General features: G+C 24.0%; 3 protein-coding genes across 3 annotated transcripts in view; 2 read left to right on the top strand and 1 right to left on the bottom strand.

Moving 5' to 3' along the window:
- The window catches only part of LOC129613146 (alanine aminotransferase 1), a 33,138-nt gene extending 25,609 nt beyond the window's left edge, over nt 1-7,529 (top strand). Inside the window, exons 3-7 of the mRNA XM_055527099.1 lie at nt 4,700-4,789; nt 4,893-5,155; nt 5,236-5,800; nt 5,858-6,116; nt 6,199-7,529. Coding sequence (XP_055383074.1) covers nt 4,700-4,789; nt 4,893-5,155; nt 5,236-5,800; nt 5,858-6,116; nt 6,199-6,347 — 1,326 coding nt within the window. The 3' untranslated portion in view covers nt 6,348-7,529. The remainder of the gene's footprint in view (nt 1-4,699; nt 4,790-4,892; nt 5,156-5,235; nt 5,801-5,857; nt 6,117-6,198) is intronic.
- Nucleotides 7,530-9,022: 1,493 nt separating this feature from the next.
- On the top strand, nt 9,023-11,130 carry LOC129613285 (endoplasmic reticulum membrane-associated RNA degradation protein-like; the record flags this gene model as incomplete). Its single annotated transcript, XM_055527284.1, has 4 exons — nt 9,023-9,209; nt 9,254-9,576; nt 9,729-10,927; nt 11,001-11,130. Coding segments are annotated over exons 1-4 (1,839 nt in total), but the record flags the coding sequence as incomplete, so codon positions are not given.
- A 603-nt stretch (nt 11,131-11,733) lies between these two features.
- On the bottom strand, nt 11,734-13,844 carry LOC129613252 (B-cell CLL/lymphoma 7 protein family member A). Its single transcript, XM_055527237.1, has 3 exons — nt 13,632-13,844; nt 13,274-13,443; nt 11,734-12,492 (listed from the first exon to the last, which is right to left on the bottom strand). Exons 1-3 carry the CDS (start codon nt 13,718-13,720, stop codon nt 12,386-12,388), a joined length of 366 nt encoding a protein of 121 aa, XP_055383212.1. The 5' UTR covers nt 13,721-13,844; the 3' UTR covers nt 11,734-12,385.
- Between the last annotated feature and the right edge of the window lie 2,988 nt (nt 13,845-16,832).

Raw genomic sequence — 16,832 nt, 5'->3', positions numbered from 1 at the left:
TTACATGCAAAATGATTAAATAATTTGTGGTTTTGGAATTTATTTTTAGTAATTTTTAAATGAATTTTGATTTTTATCAAAAATATTATTTGCATTATTTGAAATTTAATATATTAAAAGTATAAAATTACAAAATTATTGGGCAATATACCAATTTACTTACTGTTCTATACCAGTTTAGTTTAGAAATGAGAATAGTAAACTTCAATGTGAGAATGACTTAAATTAATATTAACAAGTAAAAACGTTTCAGTCGGTATAAACCGATTGAATTATACCCTGCACCTTTCGTTGTTGTATAGCAATTACTCAAACCTGTGAAACCATTTTATAGAGATTTCACGGATATGTCTGATTTATAACTCGACACACAACTGCCAAGTTTCATGAATCTGACTTTATTATTTTTTCAAATATTTAAAATAAGCTTTTGGAGTTGTATGGCAAGTACCCGAACCTGTCAAGTAATTCCATCAAAACTGCAGAAATATATCTGACCTATAATTGGACACATGGCTGCCAAGTTTCATGAATCTGACTTTATTATTTTTCCAAATATTTAAAATAAGCTTTTAGAGTTGTAGGGGAGCTACTCGAACCTGTCAAGCAATTCCACCAAAACTTCAGAAATATATCAGGCCTATAACTCGATACACAACTGTCAAGTTTCATGTATCTGACTATATTATTTTTCCAAATATTTAAAATTAGCTTCTGGAGTTGTATGGCAGGTACCCGAATCTGTCAAGCAATTCCTCTAAAACTTCAGAAATATATTTGACCTATAATTCGACACATGACTGCCAAGTTTCATGAATCTGACTTTATTATTTTTCCGAATATAAAAAATTTGCTGTTGGAGTTGTATGGCAGCCACCCGAACCGGTGCAGCTATCCCATTATAATTTTTAGAGCATGTGTAGAATATAATTGGACACATGTATACCAAATTTCATATTTATAGCTTTATTAATTTTTAAAATATTTAAAATAAACTCTTTGAGTTGTACGGCAGCTAACCGAACCCGTTGTCCGAATTAGTCCAATAACAATAGGACTCGTAATTGGCACAAAAGAAAAAAGTGAAAGTTTGGTGTCGATTGCATTATTCGTTTTTGAGTTATCGTGCCATCGGACGGACGGACGGACGGACGGACAGACGGACATGTCTAAATCGACGCAGAATTTTACGCTGAGCAAGAATATATATATATGTCCATACTGGATGACTCCTTCAAGTACTTACAAACTCCATACCAAAGTTAATATACCTTTCACGAAGTGCAGGGTATAAAAAAATAACCCTTGCGATGGTTTAAATATGAAGAGTCAGTTGGTAGAGCATCCGTCTATAAAGCGGTAGATCACTGGTTCTGTCATTTAACTCGTTCCTTTGATTACGTCATCCATCTGTTCTGCAGTTGTATGAAGAAATTTCCATTAAAGTTAAGATGAAGAATCTCATTTTGAAACCAAAAATGGGTTAAACTTGCCTACATTCGTCTTGAACTATTCAATGTTACATGTTATGTAATAAAGTTTTTCACAGAGGTGGAACAGTACAAAATTTTCTTTAGTTCAATTTTTCCCTATAGTTTTCATTTTTAACACGTTTTTCAATTTGCATTTCATATAATTGTATTTTTCTTAATTAAAATTTGTTCTCCTTATAAAATTCAATACAGCGCTTTTCATTATTTTTATTATAAACAGTAATACATATGTACACACTGCTTTAGTACTGCCAATATTTTCTTTCAAAAGATCAGCGACAAAAAATCTAATTTTGTAGTCAGTCAAATAATTCATATAAGTTGGCGAATAGCCTTTATTTCAAAGCAAAGGCAGTTTTTCGTCATAGTCTTAAAAGAGGAATTTATACGAAAATTTTAAATATACCAGTAGTTTTTTCTAAAAAATTTAAAAAAAATTTTTAATTAGTCTGTTACTATTAATGATTATAAATGTCAACTTAAAGTCAAATTGAAAATTAATCTAATAAATTTGCTACACGAACTCGATACTGCTGTTACTTTTACAAACATGATTTTTTTTTGGAGATTTTATTATTATTTATGTATTTATGAATGTATTGGCACAAGATTATTAATTATTGTATAACAAAATCTAAAATTTCAATACATCAACAAGTAAAGGCAAAAGTGTGCAACGATATTATGAGGCGTTCAGTGCATTAGTGGCCTACTTGCGATTGAAATATTCAAATATTTAGTTTTTAAGAAAATTTTTAAAAGGTAAAAACAAACTTATGTCGAAATAGAGTAAAAATAGGAGTAAACTAATTCTTTAGACCATTACAGCTCTATTGAACATAATAATTCATTTTTGCAAAAATGTTGGATAGGCCAATATTACATTGAGTGCCTCATATTGTGCTTCGGGGGATATATGTTGCGTTCGAATGCCACAATATGTGTTCCACATGTACTGTGTTTAATTGCGGCTCTTAATAAATATTTGTTGTACTTAAATTTAAAAATTTTCTTTCAAAAATAATTATGGGTAGGTTTAGATTTTGAACAATATATTGTACTTACTGTTATATCGAATTATTTTAATCATAATTCTACTCTATGTTCTTAATTCTATCTTAATATCCTTGATATTTAAATTATGTTACTTTAAATAATGATAATTTTAATGTTTTATCATAAAGACAACAAATCCCATCCTATATTTAAGGTATATGAACTCTGGTACTCAAATTCATATTTTTCATTTTATCAAACAGTATGTGCACCTAATATAAATCATAATTTTTATATGTTCAATGTAAAAAAAAATTAATACTTGAAAAATCTGTAAAATCTGAAAAATCTGAAACGAAAAGAAATTACAATAATCCTGTTTTTTATGTTAACAATATTCACAATTCTTGGAAAGGAACAAGTGCATGTTATATAATATCCTTTTAGTATTATTTCAGTAAGGAAGGAGAAAAATACATACATATATTTCTATATATTACGTATAAATAAGAAAATTTTCTCGATTTCTATATCATTCGTTCCTTTTTTTAGCATCTCTTAAGGGCTTTAATTTCCTACTATATTCTCTATGTAAAAGCTCTTCTCTTCTCATTGTTGACTAAAAATAATTTTTTTTTCGTATATTTTTTTTTATTTTATTTTTTACTGTAATAGTAGTTGTAGTTATTAAAAGAGATTTTTTTTTAGTCTTACATGCCCTCTTGCTTATACTCAAAAATATGCACAGAGTGTGCCACACTACAATCTATATTAACAGTGTTAACATGTTAAATTGTCAATATTTTACATTTGTTCAAATTGTCATTAACGTTATTGTTATACTAGTTTAAAAATTAAAATAATGCTTTGGTACTAAACGCATGCGACCTAATTAATAGTCTACTCCTTATGAATTGAGAGTTGTTTGTAAACGAAATGCTGTTTTCTATGAAAATTTTATTACGGAGCAATAAAAATTGTCTTATAAATTTTAATGCCAAAGAATTGATCTTTATTTTCTTTAAAAAAAAAAAATATATAAAGCCATCTACCGGAATAATTCTACGTAACTATGTTCTTTTTCTCTTTGAATATGATGGGATGCATTATGCAGACATGCCGTTGGCAGTGTTATACAGGTATATTATAAAGTGTTATACATTTGTAGTGAAATGAAGCATAAACAATCGTAACAAAATCAGTCGAACAACAATTTCAAATTGATCTTTAACTTGTTACAAGTTTTTTTTATTTGTTATTTTACAAGCTCCTCCATTAACACATATGTACACATATACATATTTATGTATGGAAAATATTAAAATGAATCAACTTGTATGTTTGTCCTTGAATATTTCCAAGAGAAAGTTTGTATTATCAAAATAATATTCAATGAAAAAATGTGTTCTATAGACACTAAATTGAATTGCATCTTTGTATGTATTTAATGATGTATACATAACACGTGCACATACAAATATATATACTTACAAATATATAATTATGTTATAGATTTTAGTGTAAATTATTGGATGTATTAAGTAAATATTGAAATAATGGTATTTATAATATTGATTTTACTATTAAAAAATGAGCTCTTAATAAAATCATTAATCAGCGATTTTGTATCAACGGGGACATGATTTATTAACCTACTATTTTTTTTTGTTTAATTATCAGGTGAATTATTTGAGTACAGTCTAAGTATCATTAAGAATTTGAAAAACTGTTTTTTGACTTCAAGAATTTTATCTTACAAAACCAGAGCCTTTGACACGTATTTCTTCGTTATTTTTAATGTGTAGGAGGAATATGAAAGGCTATAAGATGAATATTGAGTTATGTATGTATGCATTTCAAAAAATATATGCAAGGATAATTTTGATAACTGATATAAATAAAGGGTTATTTTGTAATTTAGAACTTTAGAATAAAATTTTTTTTCATATTGAAAGGAGAATTGTTTTCTATTCAATTAAGTTTTTGTTCAAATTTAAAATTGTCAAGGATTTTGTTCTTCTATTTTAATTGTTAAATTCAATTTGAATAATTAAGGATAATGGAAACGATAACCTTAAGGTGTTCAATTCATTTGTTCTATTGTAATTTCCTTCGGAAAATAATTAGCAACTGAAAAAATTAATAAAAATTTATGAGATTTAAAAAATTTTAAATTAATAATTTTTTTTTTTACAATTTTCTATTTATAGGGCAAGAAAAAGCCTTTCAATCAAGTAATTCGTGCAAATATCGGTGATGCTCATGCTATGGGTCAAAAGCCAATCACTTTCTTAAGACAAGTAAGTATAATAAAATCGTCTTTAATTAAAATTTTTGAAAAACATGCAGAAATTTCCATTTGTTATTTTTTAAGTCTTACAATAATTTTATATTTTTTTTTAGGTATTGGCTTTAGTAACACAACCAGCTTTATTAGATTCAGGTGATTTCCCTGAGGATGCAAAAAAACGTGCCAGAGATTTATTAGCAGCTAGTGCTGGTAATTCATTTGGTTCATATACTGATTCATGCGGTATTGAATTGATACGTCATCAAGTTGCTGATTATATTGAAAGACGTGATGGTGGTATTAAAGCTGATTGGAATAATATTGTTTTAACTGCTGGAGCTACTGCCGGCATTAAAGGATTACTTTGCCTATTGAAGTAAAAAATATTTATTAATATTTTATTAAAAAAAAAATTTCCATTTACTTAAACCATTTACATATAATTCTATATTTTAGCTGTGAAGTGAATGGTAAAAAACCAGGTGTTATGATTCCTATACCACAATATCCATTATATTCGGCAACATTAGCTGAATATGGCATGACACAAGTTAATTATATGTTAGATGAATCAAATAATTGGGCATTAAATACTGATGAATTAGAACGTGCATTAAAAGAGGGTAATAAAACAAGTAATGTACGTGCTCTATGTATTATTAATCCAGGAAATCCAACTGGTCAAGTATTGACACGTGAAAATATTGAATCAATTATTAAATTTGCTCATAAACATAAATTATTTTTGTTTGCTGATGAAGTATATCAGGATAATATATATGATAAAGATTCAAAATTCTTTTCATTTAAAAAAGTTATGTCAGAAATGGGTGCACCTTATAATCAAATGGAATTAGCTAGTTTTATGTCAACATCAAAAGGTTATTTAGGTGAATGTGGTATACGTGGCGGTTATATGGAAATATTAAATGTTTGCCCAGAAGTTAAAAAAATGTTATTAAAATCAATTTCAGCATCATTGTGTCCAACAACAGCTGGTCAAGTTGCTTGCAGTGTATTGGTGAGTTATTAAAGAAATTTATATTTATTATATTAAATTTAATAAAAACTTTTTTAGGTTAATCCACCCAGAGAAGGTGAACCATCCTATGAACAATTTATTAAAGAGAAGACACATGTTTTAGGCTCATTAAAAGAACGTGCTGAATTAATACACAAGACTTTTAATTCCTTTGAAGGTTTCAGTTGTAATCCAGTACAAGGTGCAATGTATGCATTCCCACAAATTAAAATACCACCAAAAGCTATTGAAGCAGCTAAAAAAGCTGGTAAACCAGCCGATACATTTTATGCTTTTGAATTATTAGAAACAAGCGGTAAGTTTAAAATCTAAATACCAAGTAAAATATATAGACAATTTAATTTTAATAATAAATTAAATTTTAATTTTATTTTTAGGTATTTGCATTGTACCTGGTAGTGGATTCGGTCAAAAACCCGGAACATATCATTTTCGAACAACGATCCTTCCACAAACAGACAAATTAAAAATAATGTTGGAGAAATTCAGAGAATTCCACGTAGCATTTATGAATAAATACAAATAAATTGATAGTTCCCTTGTTTAAATTGTTTTTTTTTTTTCTTATTAATTATTTTCATACATCCTATTGGCTATTTAGTACATAATAATAAATTTAATTGAATTCTAAATGTAAAATTATCGCGTTAAATTTTAAATGAATTTGAAAAAAAAAAAAAAGAGAAAATGGAATTTCTCATAATTATATAAATTAATAAATTCATTAGTTAAAATTTTTAAAAATATAAGAACGTGTATAAAATATTTTAATTTTAAATTTAGATTTTTTGTTAATGAATAAAAAAAAATTGATTAATTTTTAAAGCGATTTATTCAAAATTTAATAATTTTTTAAAGGGTTTAACATACATGATGATATGAATTAGTTTCTATTCATTTTCATAAATTAAATATTTTAAAAATCATTCAATTATTATAATAAATGTAATATTATTGATACAGACCAATAATAATGTTCAAAAAAGAAATGTTCAATATTGTAAAATCTTTGAATACAAAAATTTTTGATAAATAAATTTTAATTGTATTTTTGTAAAATAAAATTTCACAAAATAAAACTATAAAACTTATTAAAATTATTGATGTACCCATGAAAATTATTAATTTATATCATCATTTTATATAAAAATGCCTTTTTTATATAAATTAAGCATTTAATAAATTAATTTGTTTTCTCTTATCAATTTGAATATTGCCCCCTTTCCCTCCAAAACCAAGCTGTTTTTACATCCTGCTCCACAGAAAATATCAAATTTGTTTGTTCGAAAATGATTATTTTATGTAAAATGAAGACAATAATTTTTTAATTAAATTTTAATAAAATAAAGAAATTAAAAAATGAAAATATGTAAATTTTTATATTGAAATAATAAGAAAACAAATTTGAAATAAAAATCTGCTGAATTAACAAAAAAAAAAAGAAAAAAATTCGCGCACTAATAATATTAATTTTTATTTAAAATTTCTTTAATTTTTTTTTTTTTGCAAAATGAAAAGGCGATTATAATAGTTAATAATTAAGCTTTAATGAATAATTAATGAAATGATATTCAATTAAATAGATTTCGTTTTTTTTTTTAAATTAATATTATAAAATTATTATTCATTTAGTATATACATATTATTGTGGATAAATATTATTACAAAAATATTGATATGTTAAAATTAAATAAAAAAAAAAATATATATTAAATAAAAAAGAGAATTTCGAATCAGTTCTTATTCCATCTAACTTTACAAAAATTGTAATAACCAATTACTGTAATATTAAAAATTAGACCAATAGGTTATTACAATCTCGAATAAAAAAAATATATACTACATCATAAGCTGATAAATGTCAGCTCTCATGCAAACTTCTGGATACAAATTATTGGAGTCTAGTTTTACTTTGTTGAGCATTGGCCGGAAAAGTTTTATTTAATAAAGTCGATTAGAATTTTTAGCCTCTATTTCTTAGTAAAACTGTTTGCAGGAGAGTTTACATCCTCGTTTCTATATGTAAATGTCTTTGCTTCAAATATGATTATAAAATTATCAATTATGATCTGAAAAGAATTTGAAAAGATTTGGATTGTTTTCGGCTATTCCATAAAATCGGCTTAATATTAAAGTGATGTAATATAAATAAATGTAAACCCTATTGCCCTATTAAAAGGGTCCTATTGCACAAACCACTTTTACTTTTAAGCTCTTTAGAAGAAAAGTACTTTTTTTATTAGTATAGTTCATTAATCTTTTAATTATTACTGCTTAAGGAATTTTGCAAATTTCATTAACTGATTTAAAATGTAAAAAGTTGTTGGTGCAATATGGCTAAGATTCAAAACTCTACAAAACACTGATTCACATAATTGAAAGTAAAATTCATCAATAATTTAATGGCTTAATGTTAGAATTGCAGGGCTTTGAACTCCATGTAAAGATTAAATCGTGCGGTTTTTAAAGTTTTGCATTATCAATTGTAGGCACATTTTATCTAGATTTCCATTCCCAATTTTATCTAGACTTTGAAAACCCTCAATATGATATTTTAGGCTATTGCTCATGGGAATACTTCTAAATTATTCGTTGTTTTCAGAAGTTGATAATTAGCCATGTGAGAACCTAGAGAGATCCTAATGATTAAACACATGAACCAGAATTTGCATGCTATAAAAAGATACTATAAAAAAAAAAAATAAAAAATTAAAATATTTAAATAAAATTAATAATTAACTGGAAAAGTAGAAAATAGGATAGAAATGACAAATTTGAAATGAAAAAAAAAATGCATCAGTGGTGAAAACTAAAAAGAACAATTTAAGTTGATCTCACAACCTATGTTGTGTTAATAAAATAAAATTTGTATCAATTTTGATTTTCATTAAGAGCCATCTATGAGATGTGTTTAGTACTAAGAATTTTACTCAAAATTCCACTTGTTTGTAATTTACGTTCAAATATCTATTACATTTTATTATTGTCAGCAACCCATGCTTACATTTTTGACACATACATATGACAATATGGAGAAATTTGTTATGCTTTTGTTTTTGTTATTCACATTGTTTATATTTTCATTCATTCGTTCTAGCTTCAATCAATCAATTTTGCCTTACCTCTTGCTTTTACAAGTTTTTATATTAAAAACTTTATAATTTTATACCTAAAAATTTATAAAGAACAATATATGCATATATGGACTTACGTGTTAAATCAGATAAATTTTCTCTAATTAGTCAAGAAGTTCATGAACTTTTATCAGACAAAAGTTTAAAAGAAAATGAATCAGCATTACATTTGGAGGAATTTTTTAAAGAAAATTTATTTAATTGGAAAAATATTGAAAAATATTTGATAGCAAATCATATAAACATAAATATAGGTAAATATAATCTGTAAGAGTAAGTAAATATTAGAATTTTGTAGATAATTTTAGTTATGACTACTGTTTACAATGCAGTAAATTACTACATCCAATTTGGAAACAATGCCAAACAAATTATAATCGAACCAGTTTATTACAACGGTTTAATGAATGCGTAATTTGGAAATCTGATGGATGTAATATACTTGATATCATAGATTTGGAATCAGATACAAGAGTTTTTGAAGGATTGTTACTGTTGACTTCCATTTTAGAAAACGCTATGGGAAATGTGTACTTTACTTTGACCCAAAAAATTCCGCCGCATCTTCTTAAGGATCTTTTGAAAACAAGTGAGATTAACGAATATTTTGGAAGTTTCCCGGTAAGATATACCTTCACCCTCAAAAAATTTACAATTTCTACTTTTCAATTTTATGAGGTCAAAGTAGAATGGTTCATGTCTTCCTGCCTTAAATACGAATTTATATACATATGTATATTACTAATGTGCTTACATACTTTATTTATTTTTAGATTTATTTTTTGCAATTAATTCTGGGTACTCCAAATTCTATTAACCTACGAAATATTTTGTGGCATGGTTTTCCCGGCCCTAAAGAAATTCCCGAATATTTCTTTGAAACAATATTAGTAACAATGATAAGCTTATCAGAAATTTATAAAGAAAAACCAATTAAAATAATTCATAGAACGAAAATCAAAAATATCGAAAAATATTTTAATTATATAAGCGATATCCAAATTTCAAATTTAGACAACGAAATAAAAGATAAAAATTCGTTTTTTGAATGTATAGAAAGTTCTAAATATTGCCCGAAACCTCATGAAATTTATTGGAAAACTTTGTACAAATATTATTTAGAAAATAATTATAAAAAATTTATAATTTTGCTATTGCCACAAATTGAGCTAACATTTCGATTAATTTATTTCGAATTAAATGATTATGATGTATCAGCAAAGATTAATGAATATTATATTACAATGGATTCAATATTTGAGCATAAAGTTCCGAACACTTCAATTGAAAACAAATTATACACTGAAAAATTTAATGAAAATATTTTAAAATTAGCATATGATTTATTTATAAGTCCAAATGGGCCTAGAATACGCGATAAAATTAGTCATGGAGAAATTGATCTTAATTATATAGATAAAAATTCATCTGTAGTAATTTTAACATTCGGTCTACTTTTACTTGGTAATCATAATAAGATTTTTGAAAATTTTATTGAAAATTATGAAATTTGTTTTCATATTAATGCAATTTTTAAAAATAATTTTAAAAATACAGTAGATTATTTTGTAAAATTAAAAGAATTTCAAAATCATCCTTATTTAACTAAGTATTTTACATGCAATAATGAAATTACACAATGTACTAATAAGTTAATTGGAAATTTTAATTTGAAAATATTTAAACGCCATTCAAATGAAAAAATTATAATTGGTTTTTTAAATAGAACAATTCAGTGTATTCAAATTGTTTGTAAAAATTTATTAGAATCATATGAAATTAAATTTAAACTTTTAAATGATAAGCAATTAAGATCAAGAGAAAGGAAAACTGTACAAAATATGATTGAAATTTATCCTAATATTCAATTTTCGCTATCCACAATGATTGAATCAATTGCTGCGATATTTTTCAAATTACACAATGATGAAAATTTTGGATGGATTGAAAATTATTTTCATACAATTAATAAGTAAGATTTTAATCAGATTTTTTAATTTTAACATCTTAATAAATTATATAATAATATTCTTATAATGTTTTAGGTTTCTAAAATTCTTCCTTAAAGCTGTAGAAAATTTTATACAAACCAGCAGTATTTCAAAGAATAATATAAATAAATCAAATTCAATTTGTCATAGTTTCAATGAACATCTTATTAAATTTAAAGAAGAAACTAAATTATGAAATAAATAATTAATAAATTTTTAATTTCGAAAATATAATTAAAGAATTTTTATTTTGGTTTTATTTTAAATTTCTGTTTTTAGTTGTTTATAATAATAATTACGATCGAAAAATTTACATAATACATGTAACTATTTTATATTTCTTTTTTATTTTTAAATACATAAATTGATTGTGTACAAGAATTAATAAATTATTTGATGAATTTAAAAAAAAAACAATTAATTTTATTTTGTTTTTTTTTAAATTCATCAAGTAATACACTAATAATTGGTGATCAATATATTTTTATAATTTTGTAGTTATCTATTTTGTTATTTTCGAACAATATTCTTTTCTTTTATAAAAATAATTTCTTAAAAACGAGAAAAATAAAATTAAAAAAAAAAAAAACTTAAATAAAAATAATTGCTTTATACAAACTTTTATCTTAAAGCCTAAAATAATATTCTACAGTCCCGCTTAAATTAATTTTTCAAAAATTTCAAAATTCCTCATCTTTCTTGCATAGTTGTTTTCTGATATCGAAAATAAAAAGAGTTTGCATATTTGTCATTTAATATGAAAAAAGAAAATTATAAATAAATTTAAATATTGAAAATATTTTCATGTACTTTTTTATTTATTCTTTTTGTATTTTTAGATTATTTTAATAAATTTATAGTAATATTTCAATTTATTTCAGTTAACAAATTTCTTTTCTATTTATAATTTATATTTAAGTGTTTTGCTCAATTTTTTTTTAGCATTATTTCGCTAGTTTACAGAAATAAAAGTTGTATTTATTTATATAAAGTTTATCTTACACAATTATATTTTATAGAAGTAATATTTTATTTATAAAATTTATATAAATTATGTTTTGTTTTATTCTTCTATTATTTTGACTCTTTAAGACTTTAAAATTGGGTATACACAGACGAATTTTCCAAACATTCTGAATATTCTTAATTTAAATTTTTAAGTTTCGAGCTTTATTATTTGTTTTAATATTTTATTTACAATAAAATTATGAATTATTCAAAATATATTTAATTTTATTGAAAAAAAAAACATTATACCTACTATATTATAGTAAAATAAAATTTACTTAAAGAGGTCCTATTGGTATAATTATAAATTATTAAAAACATTTAAAAAAAAAAAACAAAAATGAATTCATTTAAATAAAATATACAACATAAATGTATATATAATGTAAAGTTAAGAAAGCAAAAATTGTTTTTAATTTATAAATTTATTTTTAAACATTTTTAGGTCCTTCGCTACCTTGAGAGTTGGAATCTTCTGAAAATGGCATACTCGAAACAAAATCTGTTGCACCTTGAGAATCACTAACCATTGAAAAACCTAAAATTAAATATGAATTTTATAATTAATTAGTTTTTTTTTTAAGTATTTTCCCTTGTTATATAAAAAAGGATTTGGCCATATAAAATATACAAATGTATGAACAATCATTTTTAAGACATTCAGATAAAAATCTATATTATTCAATTGATTTTATTTATTCCATTATTAATTTACTTCTTCGATACCATAATGACTTGACCACTGACCATAATGGATGTGCTGAGTTTTTTTTTGTTGTTGGTACATACCTTTCTAGTTAGGTGTATCTGCTCAAATTTATTAAATAAGAATTGAATAGCAATAGGTAATAATTTAAAAAAATTTTGGTCCTAAATCATATAATTTACAAAAATTTTGAATTATAACCCGTAATAATTTTATAATCACATGACAAAATTTAGAATGAATATTATTGGCAAATATATCAGATTTCGGTTTAAAAGTTATGTAATAGTTTTCGAAAGTATGTAGGTAGGTAATGTACCTACAAGTTTTGATTTCACCGGGAATATACGTAGCAATTTTTTATTACCGGCTCAAAAATTTTTATATATTTTAGCAAAAAATTGAATTAAATTTTCTAATTAAAATGCATTATTGAAATCAAAATATATTCAATATTATTTTTAATTAATAACTTGCATTCACTTAATTTTCAAAGTTTGATTCGCCATATTTAACGCATTTTTTTATACCTACATATGACCAAATACTTTTTTTTTTCTTTTTTAGTTATTTCATAATGATCAAACATTTCACTCTGTATTTTTCGACTCACAAGTATTTGAATCTTCAGTTCCGAAATTTGATGATAATTGTGATGTTTCTTTTTGCACATTTTCTTTATCACTTTTACTTGTAATATTTTTCTTTTTTTCACTATTTGATATTGGAACCCATTTAAAAATTTTCATAGTTGTATCACCAATCGTCACCCATTTTTTTTCCCTAAAATATTAAAAAATTATTTTAGATTTTGTGAAAATTGAAGACAAACATTTCAAAAAAATTAATTCCTACATATTGTTAGTTTATTTCTCATGCCATTTATTATTCTGTCGGTACCATATGATTTTAAAAAAATTTAAAAGTTGTGGCATTTTTTTTTGTGTACAATTTTTTTTTTTTTAACTTACCATTTTCGTACTTTTAAATCAGATCGAACTGTTCCTCGTTTAATATCAGAATTTCTTGATCTAGTTTCAGCTCTTAGAGATCTTGACATTTTTATATAATTTACTTGTTTAACACTAAATTTTAATTTAAAATTATTAAAAATTTAAAAATGAAATATAACGAAATGCACAATTTTCCTTTTTGGCTAGTTTTAAATGACTTTTCTTGTAAACAGAAATATGGCGTTCCTCTTCGGTCATTTTTTGGAGATTTTTTCAGTTCGGTTAAGTTCAAAGCTGCCATTGTAAATTTTTAAAATGAAAACTAGTGTCAATTGATTAACAATAGCGGATTAAGAAGAATGTCATAACACGTATTTCGTACAGGATTTATCGCTAGCGATTTGTTTATGGTTAAATAGTTCAAAAAAATAAATAAAATATCTATTAAATATTTATTTTTTTTATTAAATTCATTCAAAATATTTTACCGGAAAACTGAAAACAAGAATTGAGCATTGAGGAATCCGTACATTAATTGAACAACCTATTCACACATAAACAAGTCAGCTTTATATGCGACTCAACCAAGTTGATCAACATGTTATACCATGTATGTGTACTAAACACCAGGTAACATTACAATTATCGCATAATGCAATTCGGAAAAGTAATGCAAATTTGATGTGATTATTTTTTGCAAAAAGTATGACATTTTTGGCAACGAGGACAAATTATTCCGAAACTTATAAAATTAATGTAGTAACAGTAAAAATAGTAAAACATACTATTACATTTAAGTTACAGTTGATTTCACAAATATAAAAGTTTAAAATTTTGAGACGGAATTGATTTCATACACTATCTATCAAAATTGAAAGTAACTCATATTCTTCAACTTATTTTTAACGAATAAAATTGCTTTGATAATCTAATGACGAAATATAAAGACCTCTAAAATGAGATGTCAGTTTTAACTAAAAGTAATAGATTGTCTAACCTATGACTATGTCGAAAATTAATATAATCGCTAAGTTTTAAATATCAGTTCTTTAATCTAAGATTATGACTTCCTTACGGAAATTTGATTACTATAAAGCTGTCCGTTTATTTCATTTTGCAAAAAATTTGAAATAAAAAGATGAAATTAAGGAAAAAAGGGTAAGAAAAGTTACAATTTAGAGCCGATTATCTTAGTTGTCAAAATTAATTTGTACAGGAAATATTTTTCATGAAATCATATTTACAAAAATTTCATATATATAATATGTTTTTTACCATTTTAGAAGTAAAATTTAAACTAAGAGCATAAAAATATAAGTGGAAGATACAGAAATGTTGTTTTTGGTAATAGTTTCACATTAAATTTGTAAACAAAAAACATGTTTGTAAAACTAATATAGGCGATGGTTTGATTGACAAATTTGAGCAGATACACCTAACTAGAAAGGATTGACAATATTATACAAAGAAAATTTAAGTGACATATGCATTTTTGACATTTAAAATTCTATTATTCGATTGAGATCGATCGAATAAAATAAATATAAAAAACCTAAATAGGAGAAGTTTAGGATTCATTTAAAATTGCTAGTTTTTTTAGAGCTTTAATTTTCTGGACCTTTTTTTAGCAAATTTTTCAAGTTTTAATAATACATATTTTTGGCTCGTAGACAATTTTATTATTTTACATGTCCTCAAATACATGTACATTTTGGTTAATTTTTTTATTACAAAATTTTCTTTCCAAAAACCTATCATTGCGACACCTATAAAAAAATATGTCATATTTTAGTACAATTCGGCAAAAAGAAAACCTATTCGAATTGGAGAATTTCATTATAGAACTGACAGTAACTTTTGGAGAGTCGGATCGTGTGGATTAAAATTGTATTGAAATTTAATCGAATTTCAAAAAAAGGAAGAAAAAAAAAAGAAATGCTCAAAAGTAGAAAAATTAAAGTGAAATTTGTGCGTTTTAAAGTTCTTAAATTTAATTAAATTCATTTATTTTATGAAAATTATATAAAAAAATTTAAAATAAATGTGTAAATTTCATAAAAAATCAAGGTTAAAATCCATAAAAATGTGCAGCACCACCAATATACAAGTACGATTGTGAAAAGAAAAGAAAGAATTTTTTTTTTCATGATTTGGGCAGGGAGAAAACAAAAAAAGAGACAAACCACTTGGATTTTTTTTATTATAAAAAAAGTATAATATAAGTATACTAATCTAATCCATGATTAGCCTTAGTTAAAAAGGAATATAATATAATTGTATTTAAATAAAAAAAATATAATAAGAATAAAAAATAAGTTTTTTTTTCCAAAAAAAAAAAAAAATTAAAAATCCTTAATGTGAATTTTTAATAAAGTTTGGGGAAAAAAAGTGAAAAATATATGCAAGAGCAAAAAAAAAGAAATTGCTTTTAAATTAATAAAAATATATTTCTATATATCCGTATTATATATATAATTATATATATACATATATATATTAAAAATATAAAAAAAGTGATAATATTAAAAAAAATATTGTGGCCACAATTGAGGGCCAGGATTACTTTGAATCCATAATAAATTTTGTAGTGAGAAATGCCGAAATGCGATGTCAAAACACGATACATTCCCGCGACATTCGCCTGGGCCCTTCTCTTATCGACAACATTTCTCTTCTTTTATTATCCGTAAGTAATAAAATATATATGTATACACACATTTTTTAATATATTTAATAAATTCAAACCTATACTTACTTATTATATAAAATATTTCATAATTCAGAAAAATAAAAAGAAAAATTAATATTAAAAAATCAACGTACATACATACATATTTTATGATTTACTTTGGAATTTCATAAAAAAAATAAGCTAAAAAAAAAAGATAATGAGAGCAAACAAAAAAATAAAAATTCTTATTGGGACTTACCTATTAAAAATTAATTTTTTTTCTATATATGTACATATGTATTTATGAATGTACATACTTATTACAGTTACTTAGTTGGCATCTACATGTTTGGATATGTTTACGAGTATTCAATACTTGAAGAGAAATAAAAATATTAAGAATGATTACATGTAAACATGAATATAAAATAATAAAAATTTTAACAATTATACATACATACATACTTACTGAATTTTATTATGTTTTTATATTTTATTTAGTAAGAATTGAATTATTCAGTTACATTTTAATTATATATTTATATAAT

Source organism: Condylostylus longicornis, unplaced genomic scaffold (genome assembly GCF_029603195.1).
Source record: "Condylostylus longicornis isolate FDR11 unplaced genomic scaffold, ASM2960319v2 ptg000081l, whole genome shotgun sequence".
NCBI lineage: Eukaryota > Metazoa > Arthropoda > Insecta > Diptera > Dolichopodidae > Condylostylus > Condylostylus longicornis.
Note: the sequence above shows the minus strand (reverse complement) of the source record. Positions and strands in the feature narration are given on the sequence as shown.

Excerpts from the sequence above, each read along its gene's own strand:
- LOC129613252 (XM_055527237.1), bottom strand. The coding sequence starts at position 13,720 with ATGTCAAGATCTCTAAGAGCTGAAACTAGATCAAGAAATTCTGATATT. Across the intron at positions 13,444-13,631 it reads GATTTAAAAGTACGAAAATG|GGAAAAAAAATGGGTGACGA; the intron begins GTAAGTTAAAAA and ends TTAATATTTTAG. Across the intron at positions 12,493-13,273 it reads AACTGAAGATTCAAATACTT|GTTTTTCAATGGTTAGTGAT; the intron begins GTGAGTCGAAAA and ends ATTTAATTTTAG.